Source organism: Octopus sinensis, linkage group LG15 (assembly GCF_006345805.1).
Source record: "Octopus sinensis linkage group LG15, ASM634580v1, whole genome shotgun sequence".
Classification (NCBI taxonomy): Eukaryota; Metazoa; Mollusca; class Cephalopoda; order Octopoda; family Octopodidae; genus Octopus; species Octopus sinensis.
This window is the reverse complement of record NC_043011.1, coordinates 44179299-44197309: the sequence shown is the minus strand read 5'-3', so window position 1 is coordinate 44197309 and position 18011 is coordinate 44179299. Positions and strand designations below refer to the sequence as shown.

The window sequence follows — 18011 nt, the reverse complement described above, 5'->3', positions numbered from 1 at the left end:
TATCATCATCATCATCATTTAGCGTCCGCTTTCCATGCTAGCACGGGTTGGACGGTTCAACTGGGGTCTGGGAAACCAGAAGGTTGCAACAGGCCCAGTTTGATCTAGCAGTGTTTCTACAGCTGGATGCCCTTCCTAACACCAACCACTCCATGAATGTAGTGGGTGCTTTTTACATGCCACCGGCACAGTTGCCAGATGGGGCTGGCAAACGGCCACGGTCGGATGGTGCTTTTTACGAATTATCTAAAATTATAATTTAGGGTATCAAAGAGATACCACCACGTTGAAAATAGCAGCGTCAAAACTTGACTCTAACACCACATTAAATGTTCATATAGCACTGGGAGAGAAGACAAAAGGACAAAATAAACACGGTGGTGCCCCAGCATGGCCTCGGCCTTCGGGCTAAAACATTCCTAAGGATTTAAGCAAAAAGAAAAAAATTACTGGATAATTCCAGATCCCGGATTTCTGGCTTTGCATAACAGATGCTTTACGTAAGTATATCGTATGTTGTATGTATATATATTTGTATTTATGTGCTATCTGAGTGTATTCCACTGATGAAGGCAGAGCATCTCTTATGCAAAGCCAGAAATCCGGGATCTGGAATTATCCAGTAATTTTTTTTCTTTTTGCTAGTTTATTTTGTCCTTTTGTCTTCTCTCCCGGTGATATATGAACATTTAATGTGGTTTTAGAGTCAAGTTTTGACACTGCTATTTCCAGCATGGTGGTATCTCTTAGATACCTTAATTTATAATTTTAAATAATTATTACCTTTGAAAGGTTTTTATTCCCATGCTGGCCACCTGATAAGATCAGCATTTAAATATCGATCTTATCCTTATCTATATTAATTTATATACATATATATATATATATATATATATATATTATGTTATATATATATATAAATTTCAAAATTTGAACAGAAATGAAACAAAGGAAAAATGGAAAATTCACACACAGGACAAGATGTTGGTAATTCCTCATAAGTTATTATCCCAAAGATCCTTACAAGTTCACACCTTTAACAGTAATATTGTTCATATATATATACACAGACAGACAGAGGGACAAATAGATATGTGTGTGTGTGTGTGTACCAAGTTAGGTTTGAACTTGTGACTGCTTGGTCATAAGACACTGGTACCTGGAGCAGACATACATTAAAACAAATTCACAAAAAAAAGCATAATTTTTAAAAATCAAAATATATTAATAAAAAAATAAATAAACACCATCAGTTGCAGAGGTAAAGAACAAACTAAAAAAAAAGAAGCAAAACAAATAAATTCTTAGAAAGAGATAAGGGCAGAAGAAAAGTGGGGGGAGGAGTAAGAGAGGTCAAGGTAAGACAGACAATAATCAGGGTGGGGGCATGAAAGTGTGTATGTGTGTGTGGAGGGGGGAATGCTCTGTAATATAGAGACTGATAATAATGTTTACTTGGGTTCAAGAGAAAGTTCTAGATCCTAAGGAAAATAATGTGGTGGTGGTGGTGATCATAGGGGGTGTTCAATGATAAATCAAGTGTGTACAATCAAGGTTAATATTCTACAGATAGTGATATATACACATACACACACACACATGCGTGTGCACGCAGTTTTAGGTTACCTTAACATCTGGCTAAACACCTGTACATATGTAATATATATGTATGTGTGTGTATACTTGTTTTTCTTTTATTCTTTTACTTGTTTCAGTCATTTTGACTGCGGCCATACTGGAGCACCACCTAGAAGGGTTTTAGTTGAACAAATTGATCCTATGACATATTCTCTTTTAAGCCTAGCACTTATTCAATCGGTCTGATTTGGCAAGCCGCTAAATTGCAGGACATAAACACACAACACCAGTTGTCAAGACACAAAGTCACACATACACAACACACACACACACACACACACACACACACACATATATATATACGACGGGCTTCTTTCAGTTTCTGTCTACCAAATCCACTCACAAGGCTTTGGTTGGCCCAAGGCTATAGTAGAAGACACTTGCCCAAGATGTAACGCAGTGAAACTGAACCTGGAACCATATGGTCGGGAAGCAAGCTTCTTACCTCACAGCCACACCTATATATATATGTGTGTGTGTGTGTGTGTATATATATATACATACATATATATATACCTAGTTATGAAAACGAGTGGTCTAGTGGTTAGGGTGTTGCACTCACACTCACTAGATCATGAGTTCAATTCCCAGACTGGGGAACACATTGTGTTCTTGAGCAAAACACTTCATTTCACATCACTGCAGTCTACTCAGCTGCAAATGGATAACCCTGCAACGGTCAGGGGAACGTTCGCCTGTTTACTTAGCTAGCAGGGTGGCATCATTCAAAGGCTTAAACAATGCAAAGCGCACTGTGACCAGCGATGTATGACAACATGCAAAAGTCCAGTCAATACCATGATATACTTATGCACATAAGTAAGTTATAAGTGAATATAGAAATGTGTGTGGGATAGGGACTTCAGGGCTTGCCTGAAGTCCCTGATGAAACTCAAACTAGTAAGAAACTCACTGAATCTCTACAATGTTAACAAATACTCTCATCATCATTCAACCGGTAGAACAAGTACTAGGCTTACAAAGAATAAATCCTGGGGTCGATTTGCTTGACTAAAGGCGGTGCTCCAGTATGGCCACAGTCAAGTGGCTTAAACAAGTAAAAGAGCTAATTCCTCATCAGTAAACATCTAAAAGATTCTTACAATTTTGCACCTTTAACGTTGATATTGTACACTTTTTTGGTGGCGCCTGTGGCAAAAAAGCCACTAGGAATAACTAACGAACGTCCAGGACAATGACAAAAACAAACACAGCAAAATAAAATAATTATGATAATTATATATACACAAAAAAAAAAACAAAAAAAAAAAAACGAAGCTGTACAGCTCCAGTAGTGTTGTTTGTAAGTATTATGTTGCATCCTATAAACATGTTGAAAGAGGACTCAATGCCGGGTAAAGAGTAATTATTCGACAGTTTAGTTGTATTTCCTTTCAGCTTACAGCACTTGTTAAACTCTGAGCAACAGGGTGCTTGCTGTGAATAGGGGAATTGTAAATGGCATACAAACATACAGTCTCTCTCTCTCTCTCTCTCTCACACACACACGCACACACAGATATATACATACATTGAAGACATTATACAACGGGTCACCAGATATAAACACATTGATCATAATAATAAAAATAACAACAACAACAATAACAAATAATAATAATAATAATAATAATAACAAATAATAATAATAATAATAATATTAATAATATTAATAATAATAATGATAATAATAATAATAATAATAATGATAATAATAATAATATTAGTAATAATAATGATAATAATAATAATAATGATAATAATAATGATAAAAACAACAAATAATAATGCTTCTTATTTCCATCTCAGCCTACAGATGCAATGTCGCATGCAATATCAAATGGAATATTGTAACATGCTGTATATGTATAAACAGATATAAATATTATATATACATGCACACACACACATATGTATGTATACACATATATGCTGTAGAATACGGAAGGAGCAGAAGTGGGAAGATAGTAGTAGTAGCAGAAGTAGTAGTAGTTGTAGTAGTAGTCCAGTTATTGTAGCCATGCGAAAATAGCAGCAGCAGCAAAAGCAGAATTTCACCCCCACCGTAACCTTTTGCCGTGGGGTGGGGGGGGGTGCAGGGTAATCCCAACAGTCGCGACATCATCGAGCCACACCCCACCCACACACCCTACCATGCTCGACCTTCTGTCAGAGATTGGGGGCCTTAGGAACACCTTCCAGTAAACATGAGGACCTCGTTCCTCATCAAACAGTCTTTACACACACACACACACACAGTGAAGACCCATGGCTTAGTGGTTAGGACATTCAGCGCACAATCATAAGATTGTGAGTTCAGTTCCCAGAGATGCATTGTGTTCTTGAGCAAGACACTTTATTTCACTTCACATTGGTCCAGTCCACTCAGCTGACAAAAATGAATTGTACGTGTATTTCAAAGGGCCAGCCTTGTCACATTCTGTGTCACGCTGAATCTCCCTGAAAAGTATGTGGACAGTACATGTGTCTGTGGAGTACTCAGCCACTTGCACATTAAATTCATGAGCAGGCTGTTCCATTGATCAAATCAACTGGAACCCCCATCGTCAAAACCAATCAAGTACCAATTACGCACACACAGACACACACTAACCTCAACTTACAACCCAAACCCTCACAGATTCTGACCTCTCCATCCTGAATCTAATGCCCACAAACGTTGGCATTAAACACACCCTTTCCTTCTTCCTTTTCAATTGTTTCACTCATTGAAAGCTGGCCATGCTGGAGCACCACCTAGAAGGGTTTAGCCAAACAAATTGATTCCTGTCCTTGTTTTAAGTCTTGTAGTCTGGAACTTATTCGAGTGGTGTGCTTCGGCAAACTGCAGAATTTGCCGTCATTGGCAGTAGCAGCATTAAATCGTATCTGGGTGGTTAGATATGGAGATGTAAATAAATTGACTCAGCTTGTCAAGCAATAAGAAGAAAAATACAAAAATGTAGGCAAACACATTATATACATGTGTGCACACACAAAATGTAAATGTTTTCTGCAATAAGTTGAACTTCATGTCTGAGGCTCTGATGGAGCAACAGGGTGATACTCATGCACTCAACTATGAGCCCATTGCATCTTATAGCAGAAACAGTAGTAAGCCAATGAAGTGCATAAGTTAATTGTTTATTCCTTTATCATCTTAATTTCTTTTGTGTGTGTGTGTGTGTGTATTTGTACGTATATTATATATATATATATATATATATATATATACGACAGACTTCCATCTACCAAAATCACTTTGATTGGTCCAAGGCTATACATATATAATTATAAATAAGGAGAATGGAGTGAGCAAGTCCTTTTATTACATTGATTTACAATTGTTTCATCTGAGTGTCTCCTAACATAACCTCAAAGTGGAATTTGGTAGACAGAAACTGAAAGAAGCTAGTCATGTGTATGGATGTGTGTGTGTGTGTGTGTGTGTCTGTGTGTGTGTCCACTGCTGTTTGACAACCTGTGTTGGTTTTTTTTACCTCTCATTAACTTAGTGATTTGGTAAAAAAGACTGATAGTGTTAGTACAGATTTCAAAACAAGTGCTATATATAGTATATATCCGAATTTAGTAAATTTAGATTTTTATCTGCATACACAGCAACCCCAGTTGCTAACTGTCAACTATAAAATACCTTTTTTTTGACTTATCAAACTTCAATATGGGAAAAAATTTACAGCCTTCTAAGTCAATAAATGGATATTGTTCCTGAAAGTTGTGTTTTATACCTTCGACAGGCTGCTCAAAGCTTACTAATTTTATGTATATGTGTGTATTCATACGCACAAACAACCTGGACAACATCCAAAAAGAAGGCCACTTGGCAGATGGACAAAGGTTCGTTCACCTACTGAATCTGTATCCATAGCAACTGATTCACAGCCATCATGTATCTGCTCCCTATATCTCCTACAGCTACTACAAAAGCTTATTACCTTATACACCTTTCTTATATACACTCCACTCTTACTGCCTGGGAAGGCCACTGGCCCCCCTACTGGTGCTATATAATATAAAACAGGTAGTAGTAGTAGTAGTTAGTAATAGTAGTGGTTAATAGTAATAGTAGTGGTAGTAGTAATACTGTTAGTCATGACAGCATAAAAAGTAGTAGCAGTAGTAGTAGTAGAAGGAAAGTAAGAATCAGGAGAGATTCTGGAAGCTTTGGGTGTGAAAATGAAGAGAAAGAAAGAAATCAGTAAGAACTGAGTCAGTTGATCTTGTTGTTGTTGTGGTGGTGGTGGTGGTCGTCGTCGTCGATGGGTGGAGGAAGAATGTAGAAATGCTGGGTGGAGTGGGGTGGAGGAATGAAACGAATTCTTAAAAACGTCCAAGCTATTCAGAGATAATTGAGAAACACACCCAACCAGATCGTCGTTATTATTATTATTATTATTAAAGATTATGAATTAATTGCTAAGATTTTCACTCGAAGAGAGAAAAATTGCCAGCAGAAGAGAGCTTAATATCACGAGAGGCCACTGTTCCTGTACAACAGACGTGTTATTAGCATCTCGCAGGAAACAATTGCAAGAAAGATTCTTCAAGCCGAGCCAACCGACAGGAGACCTAGGGTTAAACCAGGAATGAGATGGTTGGATAATATCCATTGTCTCATCTAAGGCGGCAAGCTGGCAGAAATGTTAGCATGCCAGGTGAAATGTTAAGGTGGCAAGCTGGCAGAATCGTTAGCATACCGGGCAAAATGCTTAGCGGTATTTCGTCTGCTGTTACGTTCTGAGTTCAAATTCCGCCAAGGTCGACTTTGCCTTTCATCTTTACGGGGTTGATAAATTGAGTACCAGTTATGCACTGGGGTCGATGTAATCGACTTAAACCCTTTGTCTGTCCTTGTTTGTTCCCTCTATGTTTAGCCCCTTCTGGGCAATAAAGAAATAAGAAACATTAGCATGCTGGGTGAAATGCTTAGTGATATTTTGTCCATCTTTATGTTCTGAGTTAAAATTCCGCTGAGGTTGACTTTGCCTTTCATCCTTTTGGGGTCGATAAATTAAGTACCAGTTGCATACTGGGGTCAATCTAATCAACTGGCTCCCTTCCCCCAAATTTTAGGGCCTTGTATCTAGAGTTGAAAAGAATATCCATTGTCTCATTTGATCCCATTTGAGAATCCATTTGGGAAGTCTAATGACATTTGCTTTTGATACGACCCTGTCGAAGAGGTGCCTTAGGACTCAACCCCCAAAACCCTCCCAGGAAGGGCAGGTGAACATGGCTGAAATGCTTAGTGGTATTTCATCTGTTTTCATGTTCTGAGTTCAAATTCTGCTGAGGTTGACTTTGCCTTTCATCCTTTCAGGGTTGATAAAGTAAGCACCAGTTTCATACTAGGGTCAATGTAATCGACTATATATATATATATATCAACATGTAGCAGTCAGTGTCAATGATACATAGACATGTAGCCATCGGTAGGGATACTAGCACATTGAAATGTAATAGTCAGTGATATTGGTACACCAACATGGAGTTGCTATAATGGTGTTGACATACCAACATGAAGCAGTCAGCAATAATGGCACTGTTTCACCAACATGTAACAATCAGCAGTAGTACTGATGATATACAAACATGTAGCAATCAGTGTTGGTGTTGGCACACCAACATGTAGAAGTCAATGGGGCACCAATATATAACATTAGTAGTAGTAGTGGCAGTGGTGGAGGTGTTGCACAAACATGTAGCAGTCAGTGGTGGCATTGTTGATGCACCAACATGTAGCAGCGATGACATACTTGAAGAAGTTAAAGAAACAACAGCAGTAAGGAAGGAAAAAAAAAACAGAACAATTTGGAGAGGAAGAAAGAACAAAAAATAAAGATAAAAGTGGTCGGTGGGGGGGGGGGGAAGGGGTAAGACAAGAGAGAGGGGAAGAGAGGGAGGGGGAAAGGTAAACAGGTAGAGTATAGATTAAATCATAACAATAATCATCATCATCATCATCAGCAGCAACAAGAGGAAGAGTAAAAGGTAAAAGAGGATGAGAGGAAGTCTGACAGGGCACCGAGAAGCAGTCACCTGATCTGTTGTGTGAAGTCATTGAGCTCTGCCTCACAATCATGGTTGTGATGTGTGCAGCAAACGTCGCCGTTGTTTACCTCTTGTTGTTGTTGTTGTGGGGACGGTGGCGGCGGTGCAGATGTGTTATCTGGCCTATAAAGAACGGCATGCAAGATATAGCAGCTGTGTTAATAGACAGATCCATTTTGCTAGCAGTGGCTTTTAGTAAATGTGGCAAAAAACAACAACAACGACAAAAGCAGCAACAATAATATTGCATTTTCCGGTATACAAGTTGATGTAGTACTTAGCATATAAACATGTAGCGTAAGTGTTAAAATGCCATTTGCTGTCTTTCTAAACCCTGTTGCATTTCACATGGAATTTTTGGTTCTTGGAAATTGTCTTGGTGTACATACTCTTTTACTTGTTTCAGTCAGTTGACTGCGGCCATGCTGGAGCACCGCCTTTAATCGAGCAACTCGACCCCGGACTTATTCTTTGTAAGCCCAGTACTTATTCTATCGGTCTCTTTTGCCGAACCGCTAAGTGACGGGGACATAAACACACCAGCATTGGTTGTCAAGCGATGTAGGGGGACAAACACAGACATACAAACATACACACACATAATATATATATATATATATATATATATATATATATATATATATATATATACGACGGGCTTCTTTCAGTTTCCGTCTACCAAATCCATTCACAAGGCTTTGGTCGGCCCGAGGCTATAGTAGAAGACACTTGCCCAAGGTGCCACGCAGTGGGACTGAACCCGGAACCGTGTGGTTGGTAAACAAGCTACTTACCACACAGCCACTCCTGCACCTACATGTGTAGGTTGCCCTAGCATTTTGGGTTGTGAATCTTGAGTCAGAAAAATTCAACTTGTAGTATCCGGAATATACAATAATATTGATAATGATATTATATATTCGACAAAAAAAAAAATGATTGAAATGTTTTGCTTTTCTATACACAAGAAATAGCAAAAAAAAGAAAAAGGAATTAGATGTTCAGTGATTCAGATGCAGAGATGTACATAAGGGATAATGCAGAAACATAAACACACACATATATACATGCATATGGAGACACAGACAGCAACACAGATGCACATATACACTCATATATAATTAGACAGAGGCACAAACATCCTTAGAAAAGTCATGATTTTAGCTTATAAACCCTTTTGTTTTTGGCAGTCAAGGGGACTGTAAGGGCATCAAACAGAATACTTGGTGGTGACTGTAGGTGACTGTTTACATTTTAATTCCCAATTCTGCCAAAGTCAAGTTTAAAATAAGGACCGGTGATGCCCAAGGGTCACAATAATCAACTATATACCCCTTCCATTAAATTTAAAAGATTCCACCAAAGGGCCAATAACAAGGGTTATTTACCCAATCACAATCGTACCTTGTCCACCTTGTAATTAAGCTAGGGTTTAACAGAAAAGCTTACAACCACAATAGAGCCCCATCCACCCTGTAATTAGCCAGGGTAGATAGGTAAGGCATACAACCATGATAGCGTCCCATCCACCCTGTAATTAGCCAGGGTAGATAGGTAAGGCTTACAACAATGATAGCACCCCATCCACCTAGTAATTAGCTAGGGTAGATAGATAAGGCCTACATACAATAGAACCCCTACCCCTAAACACTATAATTACCTCAAGTGTGCAGGTAACCCTATGATCATCACAAAAGGTAGCAACATGAGGTTTCACCCTACAAGACAATGGCTGACTGGAATGGAAACCCCAGATGGTTCTGCTAGGCAAGTGACCCATGACATTTGCAATACATTTCTAATCTACCTTACTGAGTTAGGATCAGATTAAAAATGAATTTAGAATTATCATTTAAATAAATTACTGTCCTCTTGCCCTTCATGTAATCCAGGTTGCTCTAATGTCAGGCTATTTGGGGACTTAGTAACTATGACAACCGGTGATATCTTATGCTTTTCAAACGAAGCTGTAGGTTTGGCCTAAAATGTTCAATCCGACGATCTTAAAAGGTAATAGGGATTAAGGTAACTTAAGTGATGCCTGTTTTGAAGAAAGCAGGGACTTTATTGGTTGTAGTGGGTGGAGGGATTTCAGATTTACTAATGAATTAAGTAGCAGTCAAGTACTGCGGGATTGTTACCACTGTCGCCTTACTGGCACTTGTGCCAGTAGCACATGAAAAAACCTTTAAAGCAAGGTCGTTGCCAGTGGGTGGCACATAAAAAACACCATTTGAGCATGGCTGTTGCCAGTGCCGCCTGGCTGGCCCTCGTGCCAGTGGCACGTAAAAGCACCCACTACACTCTCGGAGTGGTTGGTGTTAGGCAGGGCATCCAGCTGTAGAAACTCTGCCAGATCAGATTGGAGCCTGGTGCAGCCATCTGGTTCGCCAGTCCTCAGTTAAATCATCCAACCCATTCAATCATGGGAAGCAGACATTAAATGATGATGATGATGACGACTATCATCATCATCATTTTTCTATGTCTCCCTCAACCCGGGTAGGTTTAGACAATTTAAACCTCTACTTGTCATACACAGACATACACTAACTTCTCTGGAAGACTCCTGTATGAGTGTCAATGTGAATGTGTATGTGTGTGCGTTGGAGGGGAGGGTCGATAAATTGAGAACCAGTGAAACACCAGGGGTTGATGTAATTGAGTAGGCCCCTCATCTCATGTTTCAGGTTTTGTGCCTTTAGCAGAAAGGATTATTATTATTAAAAGGTGGCGAGCTGGCAGAACTGTTAGCACACCATGCGAAATGCTTAGCAGCATTTTGTCTGCCTTGACGTTCTGAGTTCAAATTCTGCCGAGGTCAAATTTGCCTTTTATCCTTTGGGGGGGGGGGGGGGCAATGAAATAAGTACCAGTTAATGTGAAAACATGCATGCATGCATGTGCACATGCGCGTGTGTGTGTGTGTCTGAGTGCATGTCTGTTTCTGCTTGTGTGCAGGAGAGGCTGGTGAGGAAACAGCTTGAAAAAATGGAGACACAACCACCAGGTTGATGGTCACTGAAACATTTGGACAGTGTGAGGATGACCACATAGAAGAACAGGTACACATGAACACACATACACAACACTCTTCACCCCCCGCATTAAAAATGGAATCTGCTGTTTGTCTAACCTGTTCAACTTCTGGTGGAACTCAAAGGCTGTCTTCAACTCCTCCTCTTCACTCAGTTCTTCGCCGCCACGCGGTTTGTTGTGGACTTCGTCTTTCTTCTCAATATTGTCACCAAGCCAGATGCTTTTGATGAATAATATCTCGGACCGGCGCCGGTCAAGTTCTTCCACCATTGTGTCGTATTGGTCTGGAGAGAAGAATTATTTATATTAAAGATGATGTTACGGTTAGTGGGGTGGGTGTATAGGGTTAAGGAAAGGGGAGAGTTATATAAGTCATTCAGTAAATGGATGGGCAGGGTGGAAAAAGAAAGGGGAAGGAAAGAAGGATATACAGATAGATAGACATATATAGATAGAAAGATAGATAGACAAACAGAAAGACAGATAGATAAATAGACAGATAGCTAGATAGACAAGTGGATAGAGAGGTAGATACAAGGCAAATAACAGACAGACAGAAAGACACGAACAGATAGATACATAGAAAAATGACAAAATGACAGAAATAGAGTTAAAGGAAAAACAAATAGATAAAGATAGATAGATAGATAGATAGATAGATAGATAGACAGATAGACAGACAGAAGATAGATAGATACATACATAGATAGATAAATAGACAGATAGATAGAAAGACAAACAGATAAAGATAGATAGATAGACAGATAGATAGATGGATAAACAGACAGATAGATAAATAGAGATAGACAGAGAGCTAAAGATAGACAGATAGATAAATAGAGAGATAGATAGGTAGATAGATAGAGACATAAATATGTAGTAAGATAGATAGATAGATAGATAAAGAATAAATAGATAGATATATAAATAGATAGATAAATAGGCAGATAGATAAACAGAGAGATAGATAGACAGACAGATAGATACATACATACATACATACAAAGATAGATAGATAGAGAGATAGATAGATAGATAGATAGATAGATAGATAGATAGATAGATACATACATACATACATACAAACATACATACATACATACATACATAGAAAGATGGATAGATAGATAGATAGATAGATAGATAGATACATATATACATACAAACATACATACATACATACATTGAAAGATAGATAGAGAGAGAGATAGATAGGTGAGTAGACGGGCAAAGAGACAAACAGATACATAGATAGAAAGATGATAGAATGACAGAAATACAGATAGACAGAAAGAGCAAAAAATAAAAAAAGAGAAAAAGAAAATGAAGAAAATCACAAAGTAAAGACAGGCAAACAGTTTAGATAATGTTGTTGTTGTTGTCGTTGTCAGGAAGTAGAGTTAAGACAATCACAGGTGTTGATTGATCCTGCTGAGCTGTGACCAAAGGCATTCAAGTCATTTATCATCAAGACGTTTTTACACTTTTTTTGATATCAGTGTCTGTACCATACTGGAAAAAGGATATGTATTTGTGAAGGGAACCTACTTTTCATCGACAACTGTGATTGTCACACACCGATGATGGGTCAAAACCAAGAAACTCGAGTCCGTGTGTATCATAAGTTGAAGACGGGAAGGATGGCTTCCCTTTGCAAATACTGATAGAGCACAGAAAGTGTGTCTATAGCCAGCTGGAGGAGGTGTCCTCCTGGGGCTACAAACTGCAGTAGCATCCACCCTTAGGGGTTAGCCATATTTAAATGGCAAATATACGTCACGTTTTTATATTTGTCACAGTAATTTGCTCAATATCATGTAGCCCATATTAGCTATGTGGGAGCTAGAAAGGCACAGGGCTAATGCCTTTGAGTAGCCCTAATTAGCTATATAGAGTGATGTAGTTACAAGTTTAATCCTGTTGTGTAGCCCTAATTTGCTATGTAGAGCTATAAAGGTACAAGGCTAATCTTATTATGTAGCTTAAAATTGCCATGTAGCGCTACAGAGGCTGACCATAGCAAAGGGCTAATTTTATTGTGTAGCCCTAATTAGCTGTGTAGGGTGTTGTGGAACTTTGATTTGGATACTGTGAGACATTTTCAATAATAATAATAATCATAATAATAATAACGATCCTTTCTATCATTTGCACAAGGCCTGAGATTTGGTGGGTTGGGGGCAGTTGATTACACCAGTCCCAGTACACAACTGCTTATCATATTGACCCCAGAAACATGAAAGGCAAAGTCAACCTCAGCGTGCAAGGACAGACATAATGCTGCTAAGAATTTTATTCGGCAAGCTTATGATTCTGCCAGCATGATGATGATGTTGCTGATGATGATGATGATTATTTCTAAATTTAGCAGAAGATTGCAATTTTATGGAGAGAGTGCAGACAGACAGACAGACATATATTAAAATGGTTCAAGGGAAGAAAGAGAGCAAGAAAGGGAGAGCAAGCAGAGTGTGAAGTGAAAAAAGGTGGGAAAGAGGAGAGAGAGAGAGTAGAAGAGGGAGAAGAAAGAGAAGGAGGGAGGAGAGACAAAGAAGATCCAAGAACTAGAGGTGATACTGACTTTTAAAGGCTTTGCCAGCCTCTGTGGTTCCTTCCTCATATTTGGGAGTTTTGGACAACGCATTCATCAAGTTGCCGATTTCTCGTTTCATCCTGTCGTTGTCGTTCTCAAGTTCTTGCATCTGAAAGGGACAACATTGGAAAGTCTGGGAGACTGGAAGATAGCTGTAGGGGTGTTGTGCAGTGTGTGTGTGTGTGTGTATATATGGGAGCAGCAGGGAGCTTGTGGATAGACAATAGCGTGTATAAAATTGTGCATTGAGAGGAAGGAGCAGGTGTGGATAAGAATAACATTAATAAAGACTCGTTTTGTATTGGCCACAAGAGCAACAGTACAAAAGCATTCAAGTACATACACAAACATAAACCTTCCAAACTCTGTGTGTGTGTGTGTATAAAGAGATACCCCCTCGATCATGAATGACCATGGGATTGCACTAAGAAAGTTACCCTCCAAGGCACAAGTCTGGGCAAGGTTGTTTATGGAAGACCAGCAGTCACCCATGGATACCAGCCTCCCCTCTCTACACCACTGATGTTATCCAAGGGAAAGGCAAAGGCCGATACAGCTTGGCACCAGTGATATCACAACACATTTCTAAAGCTGAGAGAATTGGAGCAACAAGAAATAAAGTGTCTTGCTCAAGAACACAACATGCAGCCCAGTCCAGGAATAGAACTCATTCCCTCATGATTGTGAGCCCAACAATTCAATCACTGAGCCATGTACCTTCACACACACACACACACAAAGCTTTGATCAGCTCAAGGATATAGTAGAAGATATGATACTTGCTCAAGATGCCATGCAGTGGAACTGAAACCAGAACCAAGTGGTCAGGAAGCAAGTTTTTTACCACACAGCCATGCCTGTGCCTATGCGTGTGTATATATGTGTATGTGTGTGTGTGTGTGTGTTATTTTGTTTGGGACAGTCCCATACCATTCTGTGGGTGCACAGGAGCTTCACACAAGTTATGACTTTTATAACTTGCCAGAAGATCCTATGCAGCCATGGGTGAAAATCAGAGTAACAAAAGATTTGACTTGACCAAAATAAAATATATTATTAGTCTCTACTATGGTGTTTAGTACTCTTTTTTACTGACAGTCAGCATTAAAGGGTTATGTGTGTGTGTGTGTATGGGTCAAAACTGCACAAAACTCAAAAGACACAGACAAATGAGGGAGCAACAAACAAGGTGTATTAACCCATTAACTGCCAAATTTTTTTATTCAGATCTTTTGGCTTTGCCAGGTGTTTTAGGAGTTAAAATAATGTATAGTTTATAAATTTTCTTCATATATGAATTATCTTGGAAATTATGATGAATTTTTTGAAAAGTCCCAAATGGGGATTGCTGGAAAAAAAAAAATGCATATTTATCCTTTTCTATTCAATTACAATATTTCTTTTTTATTTATGCGCCCTTTCCAAGCCTAGCCAGGCTCATGGGCCTGGTTTCACTGTTTCTGTGGCGTATGTGTTCCCCCCAGCTGGACGGGACGCCAATCCATTGCAGGAAGAGAAAGTTGGGGCGAGAGAGTACAACAGGAGTTGCCACCACCTCCCTACCGGAGCCTTGTGGAGCTTTAGGTGTTTTCGCTCAATAAGCAGACACAACGACCAGTCTGGGAATCGAAACCACGATCCTCTGACCGCGAGTCCGCTGCCCTAACCACTGGGCCACTGCACCTCCACATTCAATTACAATAATAAACATTTTAGCTTTTTCGAAACTATAGTATCAAATGTGAATGTGTAAGAAATATCAATGATAGGAAATTTCAAAACAGTCAATATTTTTGTAGTTCAAAAATTGCAATTTATGACATAAAATGTCCTCTAGAATTGGCCAGAGCTAATAACGACAAACTTTAACAACTAATTATTGTTAAACACACCTCTGCAAATGCCATGTATATAAGCAATTCACTTTAAATACAACAAACAATGGCAGTGAGACTGTTTTTAGCCGATCCCCAAAAGGGGCTCATGGCAGGCAATGAGTTAATTTGATGATCAGAGAAAATGGGAAAGTCTCTGATATTTCAAGCCTATCGTCTTCTGCTGTATATTTAATACAAGTGCCCAATACAAAAATGCAAAGTTTATTGTTTTATATATATATATATATATATATATATTAGAAGGTTTGAAGATGATGTACAGGTATTATATATTAGAAGAAATGAGGTACTCAGAAATCTGGATGGTTTTATATTTACAGATATTTATTAGTATGTTCCATGTTTTTATAAAACATATATCATATATTAGCGCTTTCATCCACTCTAGTGGAGTTTTCAAATTGAACTTTTGTAGGAATTTTGACTCTTTTTATAGTATTATTGAGTGTGTAGAGGTATATATATATATATATATAAAACAAAGTAAACCTGCAAGGTACCACATGAGTGAAAATATACAGGTAAGAGGATTTGAAAATGCAGAGGTCTTTTAAAGCTGTTTGACCGGTTTCACTTTTTTAAAAAAAGATTATCAAAAGTAAAATGTAAAGCTTTGTAGTGTTAAAAATGACTATCTTAGTTGTATTAAAATACAGTTATAGAGGCTTTGATAATGATAAGAAAATATTAAAAAAATAGAATCATTGACAATGATAAGAAAATGTTAAGAGGGGCTTTTTGTTTAAACAGTTTACATGAAAGTGTTCAAAATAGGTAGTAAAATAAATTTATAATTATTTTAAGTTTATCAAAAATCATGGTTGTACAGAAGCATATATACAGAAGGAATCATATTTAAGTATTTATACAGAATTTTAGGGGAATGACCAACCTTTCCATCCTTCATCTCCTGTCTTGTACAAGGCAGGATTCTATTTAATATTTTCTTATCATTATCAAAGACTGTATAACTGTATATTAATACTTTTGTGATAAGCATTTTTTAACACAACAAAGCTTTACATTTTACTTTTGATAATCTTTTTTAAAAAAAAGTGAAACTGGTCAAGTCAATAAACATCTTTAAAAGACCTCTGCATTTTCAAACCCTCTTTCCTATATATATATATATATTATGGAGATGTACTTGCATAGCAAGTGACCTGATCTGAGATCGTGTACTGGAACAAAAACAACTGCAGCATGGAAGGTGTTTATAAGCCATTTAAGAAGCACAAAAAATTCCGTTAGATTCACTTCAACATTTAAATTTAATTTGTCAAAATATTTTCGTCGCTTTGAGATGCAGCACGGAATTTTGTCAGTGAACAGGTCACGGTCTCAAAACAACGAAAATATTTTGACAAATTAAATTTAAATGTTGAAGTGAATCTAACGAATTTTGTGTGTTTCTTAAATGGTTTATAAACACCTTCCACGCTGCAATTGTTTAAATATATATTGTTTGTGTGAGTGTAAGGTATGAGAGAAACTATATATACAACAGTTGTACATACATATCCCTGTATAAATGTATGCACAATGATGTATATGTTTTAATACGACCTATCAGTCGCCATGATAGATCGTTAGCCACTACACACATTTTTTTTCTCTCCTTGTTTTTTCTGTGTCCCTTTCTGTGGAAGAGCGTAGGCTCGAAACGTAAAAGACTTTTTCTATTCCTGAGCGTTATACTAATATATCTGTTTGTTTTGTACACAACCTGTCTTCGTCTTTTGTTTTTTTCATAAACTCTCCCTACATATATGTATGCGCTTACAACCTACCCCAAACCATCCACCCTCACCACGCATAACAGAATGAATGTTTCCACTTCTCCTTACCTTTAGTGTGTTGTACACTGTATTTCCTTTATCTTTGTTCTCCTCATCGAGTCGTTCTCGCTCCGTCACCAGGCGTTTGTTCTCTTTTTCCAAGTCTTTAATGTGGTTTTGTAACTTCAACAGCAAACTGATGTCTTCCTTCTCAGGCTGAGAATACAGAACAGGAGAAACCTTTTTACTGCAATGAAATGTTATAACACACACACACACACATCAAATAAAAGTAGATTTTAAAAAATCTGAGCTGTGTCATAAGTTAGCACTCCAGTGAATACTGACTAAACAGGGGTATCCAAAGTAGGTGATACTGACTCCTGGGAGTTGATAAATGCACATCTACTTAATTACTATTATTATTTACTTATTTTCTTGTACATGCCTGGGGATCGATGAGGAGTCAAGGATTCCATGAAGGAGTCAATGGTCTAAAGAGTTTGGGAACCCCTGGGCTAACAGAATGCGTATCAGTAGATGATTTAACTTTAGGAAATAATCTGTTGTGTCTGGGGAGAGTCATTTTCTTTTTGTGCCTTACAATTTAATACACTCACCTGTAAAATTTCCACTTATTTCTTATTTTTATTTTCCTAAACTTTTCGTTGTCTTGCAACTTTTTCAATAGTCTTGACTATCGATACAAACTGAAATTCTAGGGCTAATGAATTAGTTGTAGAATATAATACATTGACCCTTTATTGTTTAAACTGGCCATATTTGGCCAAAATATTACCTGCTTTATGTTCAAACAAGCTCTGGGGGTCAATGCAATTGATTTACTTCCGCCCAAAATTGCTGGCCTTGAGCCAAAATTTGAAATCATTATTATGGCTATCTCAAGCATTCATTTTATGCTGTGTCCCTCCCAATTTGTTGGAGCCCTTGGCTGATAATCGAAAGGTATGGAGGACTGTGTGTAATGCTAGC

At 38.1% G+C, this 18011-nt stretch overlaps 1 protein-coding gene across 7 annotated transcripts in view; it reads right to left on the bottom strand.

Annotated features, from left to right (window-relative positions):
• LOC115219750 (unconventional myosin-Va) overlaps window positions 1-18011 on the bottom strand; it is a 272760-nt gene that overhangs the window by 81366 nt on the left and 173383 nt on the right. For 6 of the 7 annotated variants that reach the window (XM_036509681.1, XM_036509676.1, XM_036509675.1 and 3 more), the window contains 4 exons: window positions 17088-17234; window positions 13331-13451; window positions 10847-11033; window positions 7699-7833 (listed from right to left, as the gene is read on the bottom strand). In XM_036509681.1, the coding sequence (XP_036365574.1) occupies window positions 7699-7833; window positions 10847-11033; window positions 13331-13451; window positions 17088-17234 (590 nt within the window). The remainder of the gene's footprint in view (window positions 1-7698; window positions 7834-10846; window positions 11034-13330; window positions 13452-17087; window positions 17235-18011) is intronic. The other variant, XM_036509682.1, reaches the window with a different exon arrangement.